At 42.9% G+C, this 22,045-nt stretch overlaps 1 protein-coding gene across 1 annotated transcript in view; it reads right to left on the bottom strand.

The window, feature by feature from the left end:
• rac3a (Rac family small GTPase 3a) overlaps positions 1 to 22,045 on the bottom strand; it is a 39,596-nt gene that overhangs the window by 4,702 nt on the left and 12,849 nt on the right. Inside the window, exons 2-5 of the mRNA XM_060844946.1 lie at positions 7,123 to 7,194; positions 6,918 to 7,035; positions 2,860 to 2,922; positions 2,155 to 2,314 (exon numbers count right to left, since the gene is read on the bottom strand). Coding sequence (XP_060700929.1) covers positions 2,155 to 2,314; positions 2,860 to 2,922; positions 6,918 to 7,035; positions 7,123 to 7,194 — 413 coding nt within the window. The remainder of the gene's footprint in view (positions 1 to 2,154; positions 2,315 to 2,859; positions 2,923 to 6,917; positions 7,036 to 7,122; positions 7,195 to 22,045) is intronic.

Raw genomic sequence — 22,045 nt, 5'->3', positions numbered from 1 at the left:
CTTTCTGGTTTTGATTACAGCTCTTTTTTTTAGGAGGGAGCAATGAATATTGTATCTGATTCGTTAAGCTGGAGGATATTCATGCAACAAAAGAGCTGCAGACTTGCATCTAAGTACATTACACAAAAACAAAACTATGCACCACCCAAAAAAAAAGCAAGTTACATAACAGCTCAATGGAATGTCCCTCATTTACATTATGTACACAAGCACTTTTGTAGCAAAAGATTTTCTCATCAGCCACGTTTCAACAATAAAACAATTATTAACAAACAGCAACCTTTATTAAATTGTTCTCAAAAATTTATTTTGTTCACTTGGTAACTAAGTCCAGGTGAAAGAAAATAAGTTTTATTTGGAAATAAAACTGACTGTCATAATTGTGGAAATTTTGGTATTAAATTAATTCTTGGCACTGGATAAGCTGCCTTTACATATCCCTTGAATTTTAAATGCCAGGGACTAGATTGATTTCCTAATGAGTTAATATAGAACTTCATTCTAGATTTAATCACGGTACAAAATACCTCCTGGGGTTACTTGCACACTGGACTTCAGTGTCTGCCATTTAGGCTTCTTCTCCAACAACCCTCACCTTGATCAGCACCTTTTTAATACAAGCCATTATTTTTAAGTATTTTCTCTTAAAACTGAAGATGTGAAATGCTTAAATATTGAAGAAGCCTGCAGTAGTACGAGTTTAAAGACAAAAATAATACTGGGTATCCGAAATAAAAATAGAATGTGGTGAACCTACATGCCAGGCCAATGATCAGTTGAAAGAAAAAGTTGTATAATGTTAAGAAGTGACTCAGATGCAAACACTCAATATTTTAAGTACATTTAAGCCTATCTTTCTAACCAGCTTCCAAACTAAATGCTCACTAGATACATTATATTCTATAAAGTTAAAAATCACAACACCAGGTTATAGTCCAACAGGTTTAATTGGAAGCACACTAGCTTTCGGAGCGACGTTCCTTCATCAGGTGATTGTGGAGGGCTCGATCGTAACACAGAATTTATAGCAAAAATTTGACGTCAATTTTTCAATGTATAATTTCAGTTACATCACACTGCAAATTTTTGCTATAAATTCTGTGTTACGATCGAGCCCTCCCACAATCACCTGATGAAGGAGCGTCACTCCGAAAGCTAGTATGCTTCCAATTAAACCTGTTGGACTATAACCTGATGTTGTGTGATTTTTAACTTTGTACACCCCAGTCCAACACCGGCATCTCCAAATCATGACATATATTCTATAGTTAGTTCAGATTCTATTGAATCTCATTTCACATTAACATCCTCTAGCACCTAACATTTTGGCAATTAATTTTGATAACAGTTGATATTTCCACACATCCAACAAGAGTCTCGGAAAAGCTTTTTGACAGGTCATTGTTAGAAGAATACACTTAACATTTATTCACTAGCACAGGAAATTTTAGTATTAACTGAATTCTTGGTGCTGGATAAAAGTGTTGCAGCACAAGAAACTGTTGTTCTTGTTTTGCCCTCACCTGGAAACAAAATATAAACACAACTTCTATTTACAGTGAAAATCTAAAATTAGATTCAAGGATTAGGTTCCATGACGAAAATATTTATCAAACAAATTCAAATGAAAGTCCCCAGAAATCCTAAAAATTGCACCATTAACATAAAGGAAAGAAACAGGTTTAATTGATGGTGGAAGTACTAAAGGGCCAACACACTAAACTTTTAAAAAAGTGACTCAAGGATTAAATCAGGTATTTCATCCAGTGCAACCAGATTTTTAGCACTTCCCCAAGATTGTCCTAATATTAAGGCAAGGTCTCAGGTCGCTAAGGTTTCAGGATTATTTAGCATCAATTCTGTTATCCAATTCTGTAACTGCTACAATGTTGGATGCTCAGGGCATACCCAGAAAACTAGCCCTAATTTCCAATCGAGTGACAGACTAACTGTCAAATTAATGTTGCAGCAAGCCATATGCATCAATGCAAAATATCCAAGCAAAACAGAATGGCTCGCAGCACTCGGGAGCATGGCTTTTTGCATTATGTTTTGATACCAAACTTTCATTTTAACATGGGCGCTAGATTCTCTCCCATTGTGTATTCAAAATGGTGAATATTATAATTTCCCCTTGATCTTATCACCACTCACCTATCTCTCTGGCCATAGCCAGCCCCTGCGGATAGGTAATGGGAGCCAGCTTTTTATCTCTTAGCCTTTCAATGGTGTCCTTATCATCCCGCAAATCTAGCTTTGTTCCTACCAGGATTATTGGTGTGTTTGGACAATGATGCCGTACCTCTGGATACCACTGCATGGGGAAAAAAAAAGACAAGACATAGCATCAAATAAAACATCCTTCTGTATCAGACTTCTCATGAAACTCACTCAACTACAATTATATTTTAATGTAAAATCACCAGTATGATTTGGATTTGTCCATTTGTGACTACATGGAGAAATCTCAAATATATTTGGGTTCCAAATTTCAAATGTTCCAGACACTTCCCTTCCATCAATACTAAGAAAGTTGCACAGGAATGCACTTGGGAGAAGGTTACCTGCATACCATTTCAGCTGAGGAATGGTGGATAAGAACATAAAGATCACAGCAAAATTATGAACAGCTTCCATAAGCGTATATATTACACAAGTATCCTACGCCACTACAAAAGTGGGAGACAATAGAGATTAAACCATTTGTTTACTTCTCTGGAATTAGACCTCTGACCCCAGTGAACCTGGAATCTCAGACTATATACAATATGCCCAACAGATTGTTTAAAAATTCCTTACACATTTTGCAGGTGCCAGATTTATTTAGACCCTTCTCTGGTAAAATATAACAGGCATTACCTTTGCCCTGACGTTTTCAAAGGATGCTGGGCTCACAAGAGAAAAGCAGATCAAAAACACATCCTATCAAAAAGGAAGAAAATGAAAAAAAAACACTATTAAAGCTGATCCACATAAGTAAGGATTTACCAACATTACCTGTATTTTTAGGGAAAAATCATCAAAGTGATAGAGACAACAGAGAGAATAGAGAGACACGAAACATTTATGACACAAAAAGGAGAGATAATTCATAAGTTACTCAAACTTAGTGAGGTTAAATCCCCTAGTCTGAACTGTCTGTATCAGCACACATTAAAAGTTAGGGAAAAGGCACTATTGCATACATACCAAAGTTCATTTGAGAAAGGAATAGTGCTGGTGAGTAATGGGAGACAGCCAATGTGATTTCTCGAAATAGCAAGTTCAGGGAACCGTACACTAATTAGTTTAAAATCAATAACTGGAAAGATTATGGAATCCTAACTTAAGCATCTAGAAAATGAAAACATAATAGCACACAGTCTTCAAAATGGAAGGCCGTTTTTGACCAAGGTACTAAATTATTGGAAGCCACAGAAAGAATAGAAAAGGGTAATATAGCAGATGTAACATTTGAGAGAGAGAGAGAGAGAGAGAGAGAGAGAGAGAGAGAGAGAGAGATCCAAATGTAGTAATCTCATTAATAAAGGTCAGAGCACAAGAGTAAAAGTAGGAAGCTGATTACAAAACATCAAAACAGTAAAGGGTTAAAAGGTGTTTACTCAGATTATGCGAAGTGATACTGCATAAGGATTGATACTGGGACAACTGTTCTTCATTATTTACATGACTGATTTGAACTCAGGAAGCAAATTACAATTTCAAAAATTTCTAGATGACTCCAATTTGATGTAATTAATAAAAAGGAAGACCATGACCAAATATAGGAAAACATTACTTGCAGAATGGGCATGCAATTGGCTGAAGAATGCCAATAAATGACAAATGCCCTTTCGTAGAAAGAGTAAGGAGGTCACATATGCTTTAAAAAAAATAAATTTCCAATCGGGGATATGGATATATAAATTAGTAAAAGTAGCAATGTAGGTGGTGAAGAACAAAATAACAAGCCAAGGCAACTGAGCATTTGGGTATTTGTCAAGAGCAATAGAATTAAAATGAAACTAAACTAAACTTGTAACAGAACCATGATCAGATTATATTTGCATGTTTCCTTTTATTGAAACAACTAAAGCTCGGAGCCACAAGTATGTGTGTGATAATTACTAATACAGGAAATTCAGGATAATCTTCTTTACCCAGATAGTGGTTACATAGGAAACACTGTCAAAACGAGGACTTAAGGAAGCTCCATAAATGTGTTTGAAAGGAAAGCGAGAGGAAACGTGTAGACTTTTAAGCACTGTTGGAGGCTATTTGACCCATCATGTTTGTGCTGGTCAACCAAGATTAGACTACACTAATCCCATTTTCCAGCTTTTGATGCATTGCAGTGGAGACTATGCAAAGCAAGTGAACAGCTAAATAGTGCTCAAATGTTATGAAAATTTCTGACTCAACCACCCTTCCAGGCCATGAATTCGAAAATCCCACCACCCTCAGAGTTAAAATAGTTCTCACCGACGTTGACTCTTCTCTTATTCTTCTACCTGATCTTAAATCTATGCTCGATGGTTACTGCCATGTCTATTAAAGGAGAAATTGTCACCTTATCCACCCTATCAATGCTCCTCACAATCTTATAACCTCAATCAGGTCCCTACTTGACTTGCACTGCTCCAAGGACAACCCCAGACTGCGTGGGTTGGCACAGTGGTTAGCACTGCTGCCTCTCAATGCCAGAGACCCAGGTTCAATTTCGCCTCGGTTGACTGTCTGTGTGGAGTTTGCATGTTCTCCCCATTTCTGCGTGGGTTTCCTCCCGCAATCCAAAGATGCGCTGGTCAGGTGAATTGGCCATGCTAAATTGCCCAGTGTTAGGTGCATTAGTCAGGGGTAAATATGAGGGTAGAGAAATGAGTCTGGGAGGTGACTCTTCTGAGGGTTGGTGTGGACTTGTTGGGCCGAAGGGCCTGTTTCCAAACTGTAGGGAATCTAGTCTAATTCAAATCTTCCCTTGTACCGCAGATTCTCCAGCTGCACCTTGGGAAATCACCCAGAGACCTCAATCACATATTTTCTATAATGTGGTTATCACAGCTGCATGCAGTACTTCAGTTATGGCCTAACCAGCAGTTTATACAGATCCAGCATTACCTCCTTGCTCTTGTATTCTATGCCTCAGCAAGTATCCCATAATTCCTCATAACAATGTTTTCTACCCACCCTGCTATCTTTAGGGATCTATGCATGTGGTACACGGAGGTCCCTCTGATCTTCAGTACTTTCGAGGATTTTACTATTCATTGTGTAATCTCTTGCCTTGTTAGCCCTCTACAAGTGCATTGTCTCATTTTTTCCAGGTTGAATTCTATTTGCCACTGCTCTGCCCAGCCCATTAATATCCTATCAGAGTTTTCAGCTATTCTCTTCTCTACTTACCACCTTACCAAAGATCATATCATTCACAAACTTCCTGAACGTACAGAGTACATTTAAGACCAAGTTGTTAACACACTCTACAAATGACAAGGGCTCCCGCGCAGAGCCTGTGGAATCCCACTGGAAACACAGATTTCTAGTGCCTATCACCCTCTGCTTCCCAGTCAATTTTGGATCAAATGTGCCATTTTCCTTGGATCCCACAAGCTCTCTTTCTTGACCAGTCAGCAACAAGAGACCTTATCAAAAGCCTTGCTAAAATCCATGTAGACCATATCAAATGCATTATTTTCAACATTCCTGATTGCCACCTAAAAATATTTGATTAAAAAATAATGATAGCCTTTACAAAATCTATGTCAATCATTTCCTATCAAAGTGTAGATATATTTTGTCGCTCAGAATCTTACCTAATAACTTCCCCACCACCGAGGCGAGAATGACTGACAAAAAGACATGACCCACTCTCTAGTATCCCTACATATGGATGAGGAAGGACACCACTTCGACTGGAACAACACATCCATCCTAGAACAGGTCAATCAGAGACATGCACGAGATTTCCTAGAGGCATGGCATTCTAACCGGAACTCTATCAATAAACACATTTGACTTGGATCCCATTTACCACCCCTGAGAAAAAGAGCAGGTAATGACATCACCATAGGAAATGATGTCACCACAGGAAATGACAACACCAACCCAAGGAAACCCAAACATATAAAATAGAAAGTGGGCTACACCACCAATGCTTCATCTGGAGGCTCACTGAAGATGTTACCTAGTATGGTGAAGAAACGTCTGAAGACGAACCTTCCAGCTCAGCAAACAAACCTATATCCAGAACCTCAACCTTAGCGACAAATCTTCTCAAAACTCACTTTCATAAACATTCAAAGAAAAGCAATCATAATATACAAAATTATTTTTAAAAATTACAGATTTGATTACACTGCACCATGTAACTCAACAACAAGTCACGAAGGGACAGCTTATAGCTCCTAATGGCAAGACATGCATTAAAATCTGTTACCTTCATGACAAAAGTATTATCTTTCACTGATTAATACCAAACGCTGGTTAATTAACCTGGCTAAGTTCAGAAAATGCCAATGGCTTTGGGAAAAGATGTGCCGGACACTAAGAAGAAATGCCAAATGATCCAAGAGCTAATCCTTTAATGAGTCCAACTGCAAGCTGCAATACAGCTGATGCACACAATAAGTCAATGGAAGAGCAATCATGGACAGTATGAAAGCCAATATCAGGGTGCAGAGATCTGGAGGATATCCAGACTAATGATTCTGAGACTCTCTTCAATGTTTATTCTACATTGTTGTCAAATTGCAAAATTTGCAAAGACATCAGGCAAGGACAGGACAGTGTTTACCCCTTAAAACACAGATTGCTCAACGGTATCTTGGTTCACGAGAGTGACAATTACTTGGATGGGATATGGGAAGATTTGTGGCATCTAAACTCCAGCAAATCAAATCTCCAGAATAGGAAAGAAGGAAAATGCTAAGGTAACATACCGTCTGTGGATAAGAGAGAGGTCGGAGACGGTCATAATCTTCCTGACCTGCTGTATCCCAGAGTCCCAAGTTCACTGGTTTCCCATCCACCATAACATTAGCTGAATAGTTGTCAAATCTGCAAAATTAAAACATTAACATTCAATAAGCAAAAATATAAACAGTTTATGAACGCTTCATAATGCATGATACTGTCAATACTTACACTGTTGGAATGTACTCTCCAGGGAATGCATTGGTGGTGTAGCTGATCAGTAGGCATGTTTTACCTACAGCACTGTAAACACAAAGAAATTAATATTAATAACAAAAGTTTGTGTTAAGTCTTATACACCTCACCATAGAGAATCTTTGAATACAACTAAGTGCCTTCCAAATTTATTAATCCATTTAATTTATTGCAGGTTGCAGATTTTAACATTGAAATACAGAGCTCTGACCCACACACTTTACAGCTCTGAATTCAAAGTTGCAGCATTAAATTTCCTTTGGGAACCAATGGCAATACCATGAATAAAAATGTAGTGTAATTATAACTGTGTGGAACGTCAACATTTCGAACAAAAACTATAATAAACTGAACAACACAAATCTAATAAATACCAAAATACTGAATGAATTGTTAAGCAAATACAAGTCTGAAGTTTGGCTGCTTATCATCATTTTCTCTTTACCCTGAGAACCCCCACTTCCTCAACTCCACCCCACCTGTAGTCCAGACAATTGTTTTAATACACTGATACTCTGCTATTCAAATTCCTAACATACCGTCAATTCTGCCTGAATATTACAGGAGTATATCATTTTGAGAGCATTCTGACTTATTATTTACAACCTAAATACCAATATACAACAGTTTTTAAAGATGTCATGACTAAAGTCAGTTTTAGTTTCTATATGAAATACAGTACTTTCATACTGCAGCTATTTTTACAGTACACAAAACACCTATACCACCACAGCACCCAAAAGGTGATTGCTAGACTCAAAGCCAGAAATTCAACTGATTACAATAAATCCTTTGAATAAAGAATAGTTGCTTTTCTTTTTAAAACTCCCTGTCCTAGAGATATACAACTCATTTCAAATGTGGAGAAAGAGTCTGTGAAACATCTTGCATCATTATCCAGAGCCTTACTGTCATAATTTATACATTATATATGTACACTGGAGGTGGTTTCATGCAATATTGGATAGGGTTGAAATGGAGTCACTAGAAGAATGACACGCTTCAATTTCAGTTTTCATATCATGTTTAATCTGGTGCAAAACCATTTTGGTTTGATGCAATACCCAGTTCTTGTGACTGTCCAGCTGCTGTGAAAACAGGCTACAATCTTAAGTTGTGATCGGCATCTAACTCTTTCTCCGGCAATGAGACTGGCCGGAAAAACACTGTGAACCAAGACAGAAATTGCTGAAAAATCTCAGGTCTGGTGCATCTGTGGAGAGAAATGAGACGGGGTGGCATGGAGCTTCAGTGGTTAGCACTGCTACCTCGCAGTTCGATTCCAGAATTGGGCGATTGTGTGGAGTTTGTACATTCTCCCAGTGTTTGTGTGGGTTTCCTCCAGGTGCTCTGGTTTCCTCCCAAACGATTTGCAGGTTAGGTGAATTGGCCATGCTAAATTGTCCATAGTGTAAAAAGGAATGTAAATGGGTCCGAGTGCATTACTCTTCGGAGGGTCGGTGTGGACTCGTTGGGCCGAAGGGCCTGATTCCACGTTGTAGGGAATTTTATTCTGTAGAGTTAGTGTTTCAGGTCCAGTGACCCTTCTTCAAAACTGATGGTAGCTAGGAAAAGGATATCTTTTATACAGAAGATGGGGTGAGGAGAGAGGTTAGAGTAAATGATAGCTGAAAATGTGTTGCTGGAAAAGTGCAGCAGGTCAGGCAGCATACAAAGAACAGGAAATTCGATGTTTCAGGCATAAGCCCTTCATCAGGAATGCCCGAAACGTCGAATTTCTTGTTCCTTGGATGCTGCCTGACCTGCTGCACTTTTCCAGCAACACATTTTCAGCTCTGATCTCCAGCATCTGCAGACCTCACTTTCTCCTAGAGTAAATGATAGTTGGAAATAGAGCCCAAAGAGAGAGAAACAGTTGCACAGACAAAAGAATGGTTAAAGGTTGGTCTGAGGAATGAATAGCTGCTAATGAGGTATATTAGTAACTGAAAGTGTGCGGTAACAGCCCATATAATGCCAAGGCCTGGTGCATGGGGGTGGAGGAAATTATGGGAAAAGGTGCTCGAGCTTTAAAATCGTTGAACTAAATATGAAGTCTAGAAGGCTACAGGGATTTCAAGCAGGGGATTCTCCTGCTCCTTGGATGCTGCCTGACCTGCTGCGCTTTTTCAGCAACACATTATCAGCTCTGATCTCCAGCATCTGCAGTCCTCACTTTCTCCTACTAATGGAGAAGACCAATAAAGAGCACCTGGACATAATATTTAAACATTTTCGTGGGGGGGGGGGGGGTGTTGGGGAAAAAAATGTATGTTCCAGGCACCCTAAGTGACTTGGTTGGGTTAAGGAATCAACAAAATCAGGTTACACCCATTGGAAGAGAAAAGGTGAGGGTGACCAACGGAAGCCCGGCTCCCACATCTGTACCAGAACTTCGGTCTTTCTTTGGGTTAGTGAATTATTACCGAAAACTCACAGGTAACCCAGCCTCTATCTTGGCATCCTTACACCTGCTATTAAAAAGGGTCAGCCTTGGAAAAAGTCATGAAGCCAAGAAGCAGCCTTTAGGGAAGTGAAAAAGCAGCTATCCTGCAAGATGTTGGCCCACTACATTCTGAAGCCAGAAGGAGTGCTGACATGCGATGCCTTCCCATATGGTATCAGTGTAGTGTTGGCTCAGTTCATCGGTGGTCCAACAGAAAGGAATGCCCTATAGCATTTGCTTCCTAGACTTTGGCTGATACTGAACACAAATATGCCCAGGTACAGAAGAGTGGTTTGGTAGTCATATTTGACGTGGAGAAGTTCCACTAGTACTTTTACAGAGAAGAATTTGTCATAGTCACAGATCACACATTTCTGCTGGGACTACTGAGGAAGACAAGGCGGTGCCTTCCTTGGAAGAGTCCTTTTTGGTTTTATATTTTCTGGACACTCTTCCAGTCACCACAGACCATCTCTGACTGTGGACACAAAGATCTTGTCCAGCTAAACTGAAACAGCCGGTGGTAATGGGGGAAACAGAAGGGCCATTGCAACCAGGACTGAAACCTTCTTGGACCTGGCAAGAGCAGATCACTGTTGAGGATCAAGTGTGATTGACCAGAATAAATGTCACCACCAGATACTGGCCGCACTCCAGCAGGTTCCCAAGATAAAGATGCTGGCAAGAAGCTATGTCTGATGGCCAGGGTTGGATACAGAAATAGCTGTGCTGGTGCGATAGTATCTAGTGTGCCAACAAGGACAATAATTGCCATCAGCAGCATCCCCACGTTTGAGGGAATGACCAAGTAAACCCTGAACTTGGTTGCATGTTCCCCAAGATGGTTCCTTCATGAGCTCAATGTTCCTGGTTACTGTGGACACCCATTCAAAGTGATTGGATACACATAAAGTTCATTCAGCAAACTAGGACGATGATGGAGAAGCTGTGAATATTGTTCACAACACAGACTCCCAGAAGTATCTGTTATGGACAATGGGACATCATTTACCAACAGGGAATTTGAAGATTTCCTCAGATGCAATGGTATTCAGAAGATAAGTACAACTCCATACCACTTGTTGTCCAATGGTCTAGCAGAAAGAGCAGTCCAAAATGTTGAAGGCAGGCTTAAAGAAGTAGTCAAAATCATCAATTGAGACCAAAGTGTCCTTGTTCCTGTTTGATTACAGGACGCAACAACAGGAATAGCTCCAGTGGTGTTGTAAATCAGGACAAGACTCTGTACCACATTAAACCTAATACTTCCAGAATTGGAGGCTTGAGTGGTGAAACAGCAGCAGGAATGCCAATGACTGTCAAATGCCTCCTCGAATGAAAGAGACAATTTAATGCCGGGGGTGAAGTTTGGTTCCAGGACCATAGAAGTGGCCCTGTATGGGTATGAAGCGAGGTTGATATGAGGTCAGGTACCATGACTTACAAAGCTCAGATAAGTGATACGGTCCAGAAGAAACACATGGATCACATGAAAGCTGTTACTTCACAAACAGGGCAAGAGCAAAACCTCTATCCCCACGCCCCCACCCTCCGAACAACCCAAGGCCTAGCTGAAACCACAGGTGTTTCCCCTCTGCCTAGTATCAAGGAAATCTCAGAATCCAAAATGGATGCAGTCTTGATACTGTTGCTGCTGGAAGAGGAGGAGACTCTTCTGAGATGTTCCGGATACAAGAGACAGGCTGGTACACATCACCTGTATCTGAGTCTGAGTCAGAGAAACCAGAACTGATGGTGAAAGCGATGCAAGAGAAGCTGCAAGAGAAGCTACAAGCGAAGACCAGCACTACATTTGGATGTAGTGATTGGGACCAGATTGACCTGGTTAACTATGAGGCCCAGGTTAACAACCCCAATCAGGAAGGTCTTGGCTCAACAATATAACCAGGAGATCAGGATCTCCTCAGTTGAGGATGGACTCAGAGCTGGCTGACCATAGCCAGTGTACTATGCACTCGTAAATAAAGCATGAGTTGATGATGGGACCCAGTCTGTGTGCAGTTATTTGACACTCCAACATCCTTTTCTCGTAATGTTGCCCTAGATTCAGTTGAGTGAACCTTCTCACATTTACACGCCTTCTTAAATAAGGTGACCAAAACAGTGACAGTACTCCAGATGCGGTCTCACCAACATCCAGTACAAAACATCTCTAATTTTATATTTCATTCCCCTTGTAATAAAAAGCAATATTTCATTGATATTCCTAAATACTCGGTGTACCATATATAACTTCTTATGACTCATGCAGCAGGACACTCGGTACCTTCTGTACTGCAATCTCTCTCAATGTAAATAATATGCTGCTTTTCTATTCTTCCTGGCAAAGTGGACAAGTTCACATTTTTCCACATTATACTCCATCTGCCAAATATCTTTGGCCACTCAATTTATCTATATTCATTTGCAGGCACCTTAAATTTAGTCGCTGTACTTTTGGTCCCCTGAGGTAAATCATTAATATTAATTGTAAATAGTCAAGGCCCCTGTAGTGGTATCTGTGGAACTCCAATTGTCACATCTTGCCAACTTGAATAGGACACTTTTATTCCTACCATTTTTGTTAGCTCATCACTCCTTTATCTATTGTGATATTGTACCCTCTAGACCAGTGGTTCATACTGTGTAATAACCTTTAAACTTCCAGAGGGCATTTGAAAAAGACAGAACATCCAAAGGTTTTCCTTTATCCAATTTGACTGTTAGCTCCTTAAAAGAACTCCAATACGTTAGTCAAATATGAACTTCCTTTCACAAAACCAAACTAACTGCCAGATTGCAGAGATTTCCAAAGTGCCCTCACAGAACCGCCATAACAGATTGCAGCATTTCTCTAAGAAAAATGTTAAAGCTAAGCGACGTGTAGTTTCCTGCTTTGTGCCTTCTCCTTTTTTGATGAGAGGGGTAACAATCATTATTTCCCAATCTGATGGAAACTTGCCAGGAATTTTGGAAAATTAAAACAATGCAACTACTATCTCCCATTCTAAGACACTGGGATAAAGCCCATCAGTATTCAGATATGTGTCATCGTTTAGTTCAAATAATTTTCTCAGTATCCTTTCCCTGGTGATTGTAACGGTTTCAACTTTCTTCCCTCCTACCCCATTTTGTAATATTATTGTATGTATCTACAATCAGGCGAGTGTGTAACTTTGAGAGAGCAAGTTCGATACCATACCAAGTGACATCACTGCCATGTTGACACTGTTGTATGAAAAGGTGTTATAACCCATCTTAGATATGCACCGCTATGCTTTGGAATCATTCAAGAAAGTCATTAGTCAACCAACCTTTTAAGTGGTAGATCCCAGACCACACTTATGTTTGTGACACAGCTGTAATGTATTTCACAGGTTTGTGAATAAATCTCGTGATACACGTTTTTAGCAAGAACTGTGCATCTGTGTTCACGTTATAAGAGCTGACATAATAACTCAAGATCGTGTCATGCTGGCCACTGGAAACAACCATGGTACAGCATTGGAAGTATTTTCTAGAAGATAAGTGGATAAAGTTCTAAATTCTCTCTCGTTAACAAGAAAACCATCATTAATGTGAAAATCATTCTTAACAGCCACAACTCATCACCATGATAGCGATATCAGAGAACAGGACAGAAATCTACAAGCAAGCAACAATCAGTATAGAAGTGCTTCAATATATTCTTCAGCATAGCAACCTCCTCAGGAGGTGCCTACATTCTATTCAGTAGCAGTACAATCGATTTTAGCTTCCTCGCTTTGATGGAACAAATCCACTATTCAAGCACAATATTCAGTGGCAATCCAGATGTGTTGTGACCACAACGTCCAGGGGTTAAGAGTCCTGAAAAAGGCACTATATTTTCCAGGCTGCACACAATCATTGAGATTCTCCAGTCTGTGAGCAGATCTGTGAGGCAGGCTCAGTTTTCTCTCTATGGGTGCCAATGCTCAATGCACCTAGAGTCAGAGTTGAGCAACACAGAACAGACCCTTTCGTCCAACTCGTCCATGCCAACCAGATATCTTACATTTATTTAGTCCCATTTGCCAGCATTTGGCCCATATCCCCCTAAACCCTTCCCATTCATATATCTATCCAGATGCCTTTTAAAATGTTGTAATTGTACCCACCTCCAACACTTCGTGTGGCAGCTCATTCCAAATACACAGTATGTGAAAACATTATCCCTTAGATCCCTTTTAAAATCTCTCCCCTCTTATCTTAAAACTATGTCTCCTAGTTTAGGACTCTCCTAACCTGGGGAAACGACCTTAGTTTGTCACCCTATTCACGCACCACATGATTTTTATAAAATTCTACAAAAGGTCACCCGTCAGCCTATAAAGCTTAATGGGAAAATAGCCACAGCCTGTTCAGCCTCTCCCGATTGCTCAAACCGTCCAATCCTGGTAACATCTTTGTAAATTTTTTCTGAACCTTGTCAAGTTTCACAACATCTTTCCTATTGCAGGGGGATCAAAACTGAAGAGAGTATTCCAAAAGTGGCATTACTAATGTCTTGAAACATGACCTCCCAACAAATATACTCAATGCACTGATCAATAAAGGCAAGCCTTCTTCACTATCCTATCTATCTGTAACTCCACTTTTTTTAAACCACATTGGAATATATTTTTTCTGAGTTCTGAAATAGCTCCTTAAATGTTTGCCACTAGATCCCCACTGACCTACTTAACCTAATTTCCGGGTTCACTTTATCCCATTCTGTCTTCATGCCTCGAATGGCCCTGTTTAAGTTTAAAACATTACTCTTAGACGCACTCTTCTCTCCCTCAAGCACAAAGTGAAATTAAATCACTAAAATCACTACTATCCAGGAAACACCTCGGTTATGAGATCATCAATTAATCCTGTCTTATTAGACATTACCAGATCTAATAGTAGAGTGGTGCTGGAAAAGCACAGCAGTTCAGGCAGCATCCGAGGAGTAGGAAAATTGACGTTTCGGGCAAAAGCCCTTAATCAGGAATACAGGCAGAGTGTCTGAAGGGTGGAGAGATAAATGAGAGGAGGGTGGGGGTGGGGAGAAAGTAGCATAGAGTACAATAGGTGAGTGGAGGTGGGGATGAAGATGATAGGTCAGGGAGGAGGGTGGGGGGGGGGGGGGGAAGGTAGCAAAGAGTACAATGGATGGATGGGGGTGGGATGAAGGTGATAGGAGGGTGGAGTGGATAGGAGGAATATGAGATTGGCCGATAGGACAGGTCATGGGGATGGTGCTGAGCTGGAAGTTTGAAACTGGGGTGAGGTGGGGGAAGGGCAAATGAGGAAACTGGTGAAGTCCACATTGATGCCCTGGGGTTGAAGTGTTCTGAGGCAGAAGTTGAGGTGTTCTTCCTCCAGGCGTCGGGTGGTGAGGGAGCGGCGGTGAAGGAGGCCCAGGACCTCCATGTCCTCAGCAGAGTGGGAGGGGGAGTTGAAATGTTCGACCACAGGGTGGTGTGGTTGATTGGTGCGGGTGTCCTACAGATGTTCCCTAAAGCGCTCTGCTAGGAGGCATCCAGTCGCCCCAATGTAGAGGGGACCGCATCAGGAGCAACAGATACAATAAGTGATATTGGTGGATGTGGAGGTAAAACTTTGATGGATGTGGAAGGCTCCTTTAGGGCCTTGGATGGCGGCGAGGGAGGTGGTGTGGGCGCAGGTTTCGCAATTTCTGCGGTGACAGGGGAAGGTACCAGGAAGGGAGGGTGGGTTATTTTGTGGGGGGGGGGGGGGGGGCGGACCTGACCAGGTAGTCATGGAGGGAACAGTCTTTGCGGAAGGTGGAAAGGGGGGTGGGGGGGGGAAAAGAGGGAAATATATCCCTGGTGGTGGGATCTGTCTGGAGGTGGCCGAAATGTCAGTGGATGATTTAGTTTATGCGAAGGTTGGCAGGGTGGAAGGTGAGCACCAGGGGGGGGTTCTGTCCTTGTTACGGTTGGAGTGGTGGAGTCTGAGGGCAGAGATGCGGGGTACGGACGAGATGCGTTGGAGGGTCAGCTTTAACCACGTGGGAAGGGAAATTGCGGTCTTTAAAGAAGGAGGCCATCTGGTGTGTTCTGTGGTGGAACTGGTCCTCCTGGGATCAGATACGGCAAAGGTGGAGGAATTGGGAATATGGGATGGCATTTTTGAAGGCAGTAGGGTGGGAAGAGGTGTAATCCAGGGAGCTGTGGGAGTCGGTGGGTTTGTAAAAAATGTCGGTGTCAAGTCAGTCGCCATTAATGGAGATGGAGAGGTCCAGGAAGGGGAGGGAGATGTCAGAGATGGTCCAGGTAAATTTAAGGTCAGGGTGGAATCTGTTGGTGAAGTTGATGAATTGCTCAAATTCCTCGTGGGAGCACAAGGTGGCACCAATGCAGTCATCAATGTTGCGGAGGAAGAGGTGGGGAGTGATGCCGGTGTAATTACGCGAGATGGACTGTTCTACGTAGCCAACAAAGAGACAGGTATTGCTGGGGCCCATACGGGTGCCCATGGCTAACCCTTTGATCTGGAGAAAGTGGGAGGATTCGAAGGAGAAATTAAGTGTGAGGACAAGTTTGGCCAAACGAATGAATGAGTGTGCCGGTGGACGGGTACTGTTGGGGACGTCATGAGAGGAAGAAATGGAGGGCTTTTAGGCCCTGGTCATGGCGGAATGAGGTGTAGAGGGATTGGATATCCATGGTGAAGAAGAGGCGCTGAGGGCCGGGGAAAGGGACGTTTGAGGAGGTGGAGGGCATGGGTGGTGTCTTGAACGTATGTGGGGAGTTCCTGGATTAGGTGGGATAGGACAGTGTTGAGGTAGGTAGAGATGAGATCAGTGGGGCAGGAGCATGCTGAGACAATGGGTCGGCCAGGGTGGTCAGGCTTGTGGATCTTGGTAAGGAGGTACAACCGAGCAGTGCTGTATGGTCTGGAGATGATGGTTTGGTGAAGGGGGGTAATGGTCGAGGAGGCGGTCAGAGGAGGTGTCCTTGAGTTGGCATCTGGCCTCAACGGTGTAGAGGTCAGTGAGCCAGACTGCCACTGCCCTTTATCTGCTGGCTTGATGGTGAAGTCGGAATTGGAGTGTAGGGCTGCGCGTTGTGAGGGTGAGAGGTTGGAGTGGGGGGGGGGGGGGGGTGTAAAAAGGTTGAGGCGGTTAATGGCTCAGCGGCAGTTGGAAATGAAGAGGTCAAGGGCGGGTAATAGGCCAGCATGGTGTGTCCAGGTGGACGGAGTGTGTTGGAGGCAGACGAAGGGGTCCTCGGAAGGTGGGCGGAAGTCCTGATTGTGAAAGTAAGCTCGGAGGCAGAGGCAGCGGAAGTAGTTTCCGACTTCACGGCATGTATTAAATTCATTGATGCGTGGGCGGATGGGGATGAAGGGGAGTCCTTTGCTGAGGACTGATCATTTGTCCTCAGTGAGGGGGAGGCCTGGAGGGGTGGTGAACACTCGGCAGTGCTGGGATCTGGTGTGAGTATGGAGCTGGGAGTGGGGGAGGAGGTTGTAACTGGAGTTGGTGTGGTGGTGGGGGGAATGGGGTTAGAGTCACGAGCAGGGGTGGTGTTCCCCTCAGGATTCTGGGGGGGCGGGGATGGTGACAGTGGGATCTGTGGAGTGGGGGTCATGTCATTAGAGTGCAGGTGAGTGGCACTGGAGGTGGTGCAAGTGATGGCAAACATGGCAGTGGGGGGGGGGTGGAAGTCACTGAGTGTGTGACATCAGCGATGATGAGAGGGGCAGAAGTGGCTGTGGAAGCGGCTATGATGGGGGCAGAAGTGAAGTCATCAATCAACGTGGACATGGTGGCTGCACCAGCCACATGGATAATGGCGTCCGAGCAGGTCCAGAGGTGCATCTCGTCCACACCCCGCACCTCAGACCCCACCCCTCCAACCGTAACAAGGACAGAACCCCACCTGGTGCTCACCTTCCACCCTACCAACCTTCGCATAAACCAAATCCGCTGACATTTCTGCCATCTCCAGATGGATCCCACTACTAGGGATATATTTCCCTCTTCCCCCCCCACCCCACCCTTTCCACCTTCCGCAAAGACTGTTTCTCCATGACTACCTGGTCAGGTCCACGCCCCCCAACAACCCACCCTCCCTTCCTGGTACCTTCCTCTGTCACCGCAGGAATTGCGAAACCTTCACCCACACCACCTCCCTCGCCGCCAACCAAGGCCCTAAAGGAGCCTTCCACATCCAAAGTTTTACCTGCATATCCACCAATATCAATATCTGTTGCTCCTGATGCGGTCCCCTCTACATTGGGGCGACTGGATGCCTCCTAGCAGAGCGCTTTAGGGAACATCTGTAGGACACCCGCACCAAATCAACCACACCACCCTGTGGTCGAACATTTCAACTCCCCCTCCCACTCTGCTGAGGACATGGTGGTCCTGGGCCTCCTCCACCACCGCTCCCTCACCACCCAACGCCTGGAGGAAGAACGCCTCAACTTCTGCCTCAGAACACTTCAACCCCCGGGCATCAATGTGGACTTCACCAGTTTCCTCATTTGCCCTTCCCCCACCTCATCCCAGTTCCAAATTTCCAGCTCAGCACCATCCCCATGACCTGTCCTACCGGCCTATCTTCTTCTCCACCTATCCACTCCACCCTCCTCTCTGACCTATCACCTTTATCCCACTCCCATCCACCCCATGTACTCTTTGCTACCTTCCCCCAGACCTATCACCTTCATCCACACCCCCACTCACCTGTTGTACTCTTTGCTACTTTCTCCCTACCCTCACCCTCCCCTCATTTATCTCCACCCTTCAGGTACTCTGCCTGTATTCCTGATGAAGGGCTTTTGCCTGAAATGTCGATTTTCCTGCTCCTCGGATGCTGCCTGAATGGCTGTGCTTTTCCAGCACTACTCTACTCCAGAATCTGGTTTCCAGCATCTGCAGTCATTGTTTTTGTTTTTACAGTCTGCACCCTGGTTGGTTCTAGAAAGTTCGGCTCGAAGATGTCCCAAACACGCTCCATGAACTCATCATCCTGATTACCCCAGCCAATCTGATTCAATCAATCTATGCGTAGATTAAAAAAAAACCTGACTTTTTTTTAAAAAAGGCTCCATTATTTCTTTGTGTACCTCACCCTACAGTGTGATTATTGTTGTAGGATGTATAAAATTACTATAAAAGTGAATCCTTTCCTGTACTATTTATAATTTTTATCCAAACTTTCTATAGGTTTATCACCAGAATCAAGATCTCTCTTGACAGTATCAACATCATCCTTAATTAACATAGCAACCCCTCCATTCTTTCTTAGCTTTGTGCCCTACCCAAATTATATTCAAATAATAAACCAAGAATTAAAAGCTAGTCTCATTAATGGTGACTAAGAAACTTAGGTCAATTGTTGTAAAAGCCCATCTGATTCATTAATATCCTTTAAGAAAGGAAACCTGGGATACAAATAGCTGCAGACCAAAACAATATGGCTGACTTTAAACTGGTCTTTGAATTGAATAGCTTGCAGTCATTTAAACGGCAGATAGGAGATTGGATACTTGTTGTTTCCACTAAGTATGAAGGAATTAAAAAAGTGAATCCTTGAAGATTCAGGTCCCAATTGCAGCCATTTCAGAGACATGGCTGCAAGATATCAACCAGTTCATTCATGCTGTAAATCCATCCATTTTGTAACAAATGCCACAGACAGGTAGAAAGCATTTACAGTCAACATTTGTGAAGCTGGAAAAGCACAGCAGGTCAGACAGCATTCTAGGAGCAGGAAAAGTCAACATTTTGGGCTAAAACTCTTTGTCAAGACTGGGGAGGGGAAGGGGAGCCCAGAAGTAAATGGGGGTGTGGGGGGTGGTGACAGGATGGAGATAGGTTGATGCAGGTAGGGTGATTGGTCAGTGGGAATGGTAGAGCAGATAGACGGGTAGGAAGATGGGTAGTTCAGGTCAGGTCAGGGAGGCTAGGAGGATGGGGAGGGCTAGACATGGGATAAGGCTGGAGGGATTTAGAAGCTGGTGAAATTAATATGGAGGCCATTGGGCTGTAAACAATCCAGGTGAAATATCCAGGTGTTGTTCCTCCAGTTTACATGTGGCCTCACTCTGACAGTGGAAAAAGTGAGTATTGCAGATGCTGGAGTGTGAGAATCAAAAAGTATCGTGCTGAGAAAGCACAGCAGGTCAGGCATCATTCAAGGAGCAGGAAAGTCAACATTTCGGGAATAAGCCCTTTATCCTGAGAAGGGCTTAAGCCCGAAACGCAACTCTTCTGCTCCTCAGGTGTTGCCTGACCTGTTGTGCTTTTCCAGTGCCACACTTTTCAACTCTCACACTGACAGTGGGGGAGGCCAAGGATGGACATGTTGCCCAGGGTGTGGGAGAGGGAATTAAGATAGATGGCAACCAAAAAACTAGGTTGCTTGATGCGTGCAGAGTACAGATGCTTTGCAAACCAATCCCTGTCTGTATTTTTCTTTTGCTATTTTTGTAATATGTAGTCTTACCTGCTGGTGTACAGAGATTTGTACATTTTGTTCTTTGCTACCACACTAAGCACTTGACGTGGAGATGCATATGACCACATACACAACCTTGCGCACACATGTGCACACTATTTTGTATTGCCCAAGTAAAACCTTCAGTTAAGAAAAAGCTTTCATGCATGCTCTTACAGCAGTCCACATATAAAATATTTCAAAGAATCTCAAATTAGAACTGGGTTACATGAAGTTCCATTTGATCTTTGGAAATCTAGTGTTACAAATTTATTTCTTTTCCTCTCGCAAGTCATGGGCATTGTTGACTGGCCAGCATTTATTGACCATCCATGGCTGCCTTGAGAAGGTGGTGGTGAGCTGCTTTTTGAACAGCAGCAGTCCGTAAGCTGCAAAAAGACTCAGAACACTCCTAGGGAGGGAATGACAGGCTGCATTCCCATTATATGCTGCTCTTGTCCTTCTAGATATAAGGCTTGGAAGGTGTTGCATAAAAACCTTTGATGTATTTCAGCAGTGCATTTTACAGATAAACACACTGCTGCTAGTAGGTGTGAATGGGAGGGACTGGATACTTGGGAATGTGGTGTCAAACAGTGGTGGCTTTGTTCTTGATGGCGTCAAATTTAGAGTACTATTGGAGCTGTTTTCCAGTGGTTGGAGTCATACCGGACACACAAGAAGATGATTGTGGTTGTTGGAGTTCAGTCATCTCAGATCCAGGACATCGCTGCAGAAGTTGCTCAGGATAGTGTCCGAATCCCAACCACCTTCAGCAGGTTCATTAAAGACCTTCTCTCCATCATAAGGTCAGAAATGGGAACGTTCAGTGATAATTGCATAATGTTTAGCAGCAAGTGTGATATCTCAGGTATTGAAGAAGTCTATGTTCAAATGTAACAGGATTTGGACAATATCCAATATTGGGTTGACAAGTGCTAAGTGACATTCGCATCACACAAATGCTAGGTAATGACCATCTCATGACATTCAATGGTGTTATCACCACTGAATGTCTCACTATCAATATCTTCAGGGTTACCATTGACCAGAAACTCAAATGGACTCAGTGGCTACAAGCAAGTCAGAAGCTAGAAATACTGTGGCAAGTGCCTCACCGTTTTACTCGGCAAAAACTGTTTACGATCCACAAGGTACAAATCAGAAGTGTGATGTAATACTGTCCATTTGCCTGGATGAAAAGAAGCACTCATGAAGCTTGACACCATCCAGGTCAAAGCAACCCACTTGATTGGCATCATGTCAACAAGTATCCACTCCCTCCATGACCACTTCCACCTAGAAGGACAACGACAGCAGACTTATGGGAGTATCACCTGCAAGTTTCCCTCTAAGTTATACATCATCCTGTCTCAGAAAGAACAGCAAAATATTTCCACGTCACTGTGTTAACATCCTGAAATTCCCTCGGAGGGCATTGTGGATTTACTTTCAGCACATGGATGCACCAGTTCTAAATGCAACTCACCACCCTCTTCTCAATGACAACTCAGGATGGGCAATAAATTCTGGCCAGCCAGCAATGTCCATGTCCCACGTGTGAATAAAAGACTAAGTGGCCCAGACAAAACCAAGAAATCAGTTAGTGAACAAACTCCATCACCATATTGTTGGCAAACCCCTTTGACAAACATATGACACCCTGCAATGCTAAAGGACAAGTGTAGAAATCAGTATCAACTGCACTTCACTTTTCTTTCACTTTGAATCCCGAGAACCAATTCTTGAAAATAAAGGCTATTATAAATTGCCCCTCAAGCTGCATTGGCTAATCACACAGTGGTAATGATCCCAGATCTCAATCAACTGATGCATATTTAGCCCTTGAGTAGAAGGCACACAAGGAAAGAGACAATTCCAGTTCCAAACCACTGCTTTTGGGTCGGTTTTCCTGAAGCCATTTTTAATGATCTTTTATCTCGGTCTCAGTGGGCATACGTGCTGAAATGCCAACTGCATTTTAGATACA

The sequence above is a fragment of the Hemiscyllium ocellatum genome, chromosome 25, assembly GCF_020745735.1.
Source record: "Hemiscyllium ocellatum isolate sHemOce1 chromosome 25, sHemOce1.pat.X.cur, whole genome shotgun sequence".
NCBI lineage: Eukaryota > Metazoa > Chordata > Chondrichthyes > Orectolobiformes > Hemiscylliidae > Hemiscyllium > Hemiscyllium ocellatum.
Note: the sequence above shows the minus strand (reverse complement) of the source record. Positions and strands in the feature narration are given on the sequence as shown.